Source organism: Gavialis gangeticus, unplaced genomic scaffold, assembly GCF_001723915.1.
Source record: "Gavialis gangeticus isolate Ggan-Ray unplaced genomic scaffold, GavGan_comp1, whole genome shotgun sequence".
Taxonomy (NCBI): domain Eukaryota; kingdom Metazoa; phylum Chordata; order Crocodylia; family Gavialidae; genus Gavialis; species Gavialis gangeticus.
In genome coordinates this window covers 42,652,190-42,655,476 of record NW_017729008.1, presented here as the reverse complement: position 1 = coordinate 42,655,476, position 3,287 = coordinate 42,652,190, and the positions used below count along the sequence as shown (strand labels likewise).

The 3,287-nt window shown below is 41.7% G+C and overlaps 1 protein-coding gene across 1 annotated transcript in view; it reads left to right on the top strand.

The window, feature by feature from the left end:
* LOC109292274 (carboxypeptidase A1-like) overlaps window positions 1-3,287 on the top strand; it is a 33,225-nt gene that overhangs the window by 16,935 nt on the left and 13,003 nt on the right. Inside the window, exon 6 of the mRNA XM_019509663.1 lies at window positions 3,007-3,108. Coding sequence (XP_019365208.1) covers window positions 3,007-3,108 — 102 coding nt within the window. The remainder of the gene's footprint in view (window positions 1-3,006; window positions 3,109-3,287) is intronic.

Genomic DNA, 3,287 nt, shown 5'->3' with positions numbered 1-3,287 from the left:
TGGATCTAGGATTTTGACAAGGGGGGTGGAGATGGCATGGGGCGCCATCACACAACACATTTTTATCAATTTACAGAGAAACTAGAGTATTTGCTTATATGCTAGGGGCCTGGGGCAATATTATTTAGTTTAAGATTGGGGCAAATCCAAATATAATTTTATTGGCATGTGCATCCATTTGCTATACCATATATTATGCATAAAAAAACCCAACTAGACAAGAAATAATCAAAAGATGCTGTTTCATTAGTCCTGCAGCCATTAGAATGAAATGGACATCTCTTTTTCATATTCATAAAACAAAATCTGGCCTTCTGGAGCATCTTGTCAGTGCAACCAATGCTTCACTAACAGTTATTTCCACACCTGAGTTCATGTTTCTAGCTAGAGTTAAAAACTGTTTGCAGGGCTGTGAAGTAGAAGTTACATTACCAGGCGCAGCTAACAAATAGCAAACTTGCAGAAGAAAGGCTAGCTTGATTAGTAGAAAATCAAGACCATTAAAAAGGAGAGGGGGCTGTTCACACTCATGGACTGAAAAGTTGAGAAGGAATCAGGTAGATTATCATGAGCCATGAAGTCAAATGACTCTGGCACTGCTGCCTGGATAGAGATGTTGCTATCAATGCCAGGCAGCTGGTTTTTAGCTTTGATGAATCAGGAAGCAAAAGGGGGGCAGGAGGTGTGTGTGTGTGTGTGGGGGGGGGGACAATGCAGCTGGAAGGCAGACTCCTTCATAAAGGTATTGAGAAGACAGCACTGAACTTTGATAACCACTGGAAAGGGCTGGTTAACAAGTAACATCTGCTTCCCAAATACCCCTGCAAAGCACATTTACCCCTCTTGGTTTCTGCCTCTTCCCAGCTGTTCTTTACCACCAAATATTGCAATTATTCTCAATGCCCTCTGTCAAGTTGTGGGGGACAGATGGACCCGTCTACTGTGCTGCATGGGAATGAGTCCATACCCAGGTGGAAGAGCTGTGTTGTTCACCAGCAAGCTGGTGAGAAAGTGATACTTTCCTTTGAAAAAATGTAGACCGAAGGAAACATTTTCTTTTGAATTTTTAGAGTTTTTGTTAAAAGAAAAATATCTGGACAAAACAAGTTTGTTTTTGAAAATTTCCTTCTGGTTGACAAAGCCTTATACTGTTGTTGAAAAAGCCCCTTTCAACACCAGTTTTCCCATCACCTGTATGACTTGGTCATTCCAGCTGACTCAGTGCTAAGCCGATGTCTCAGCCAGATGTTAGAGGGCAGAGGGCTGCTGGAAAGGCCATGTTTTGGAGAAAAAAAACTAAGGAGAAAAAAGCTAAAGTCCAGATGAGAGCTGGTGAAATTTTCCAGGAAAAATGATTGCCAGGCAAAAAAAAAAAAATTTCCAGGCAAAAATGATGTAAAATTCAGATTCGGGTCAACCAAAGCACAACACAAATTCACATCCATGTTGGCAAACTGTTCTGTTAAAAATGTCAGGAAAAAATTCTGAACGTGTCCAAATTTTATTTTAACTTGTTAAAAACCAAAAATACTGCAGCATTTGCTGCAAAATGGCATTGCATTTTTGAAAGGCACTTCTATTCTATTACAATTTTTTTAAAAGTGAAACAGAAAAGAAAGGAATCAAAACTTGTGGGAGAGGTGATATCTTTTATTAGACCAACTAGATTTTTTCATTAAACAAAGTTTTTTTGCAAAAATCTAGTTGGTCTAATAAAAGCTATCACCTCAACCATGAGCTGCGATTCCTTTTGCCTCCAGACCAATACAGGTACAACCTGGATACCAAAACCAAAAGAAAACATTTCATTTCAGTTTAGAGCAAACATTGCACCTGAGTCAAAACAAGGTTATTTCTTGATTGATTGATTTTCCAATTTGCCAACATTTCTTTTAAAGAATTTCTTTTTGGCTTCCCTCAAAACAAACTCATTTCCCCTGATTTTTGTGGTGCAACCAGCAAACTGGGACATCTGGCATTTGCCCAGCTCTATACCTGACTACCTGTGATCATGAAAGATCACACAAGATACTTTTGCAAAAGTAGGCTTGTCAACTCTGATACAGGAGCCAAAACCTAACTAGGGTCCTTCCAAATCCCTCCCCATTCATTTCCATTAATGCCTACAATCCAGTAGTGTTGTCATATTCCAATCAAGAGGCAGTTGTTTTTCAGCGGTGAGCGAAGAGCTAAGCAACGTATCTGTAAAGCACCATAAGGTTTAGTCATTATGGTTGATGGGGCCTATATAAGGGAAAATTGATCTGCTGTATTTTCTCAGATGCAACATGCTACTGAATATAATGCACAGCTTGTTTTTGAAATGCAGAACGAAGGGGAAAAAAAGATTTTTCAGAGGTAGGGCTGGAGTAAGGACAGAGCCTAATCTTCAGATCACTCATGCTTCTTGACACCCTAGCTATTGCTGAAGACTGGTCTCCACCGGTGGATGTATGATTTTGAAAAGAACTAAAGAGTCCCCAAAGCTGTGAAATACAAGGAGATAAACCAGGAGCTGCTAGCACACAGCAAAATTGCCCTAAGCTAGGTTAGCTTGATTAGTGGAATATCAAGACCATTAAAAAAGGAGAGCTGATCATTAATGCCTCTGGAGTGAAGAGCAATAAGCCATTATGTCAACTGACTCCCTCAGGTGCTTGAATAGCAATGCAACAGCTGCTATACTGCAAAGCAGAAATCAAAGCAAGAAACTTCTATTCTGGGCAGAAAGTCAACTTCCCTGCTTAATATGCACATCCTAATTTGGGGTGGCTGATTTTGGAGGGGAAAGATGCATGTTATGTGTGAAAAATACAGCACATGAAGTAAGTTCCTTGACACAGCGGCATTTAAAAAAAGGGCGGGGGGAGGGACATCTCTGAGGTATGGAAATGGCTGGGGTTGTCTAGGCACTGCAACAAGAGAGCCCAGGAGCATTCAACTCTGGGCCAGGAAATGACAGAGGAGCAGAAACTAACTCCTGTGCATTTGTCCTTTTCCACATAGTTCAGCACAGGGGGACCCAACCGCCCAGCGATTTGGATTGACACCGGCATCCACTCTCGGGAATGGGTCACTCAGGCCACCGGAGTCTGGTTTGCGAAGAAGGTACCATCCCTGCATCCCTAAAAATGAAGAAAAGGGTCCTGCTTGCAAGGTTGGGATGCCTTTGGCTTGGTGGGGAGTAACACGCTCACCCAGTTAAGGGCTGGTGAGGTCAACTGAATAAGATTTGGCCCTGAAAGAGGCAGGAATGGAGGGCTGGCATAAGGGGCTACCATAAGCAC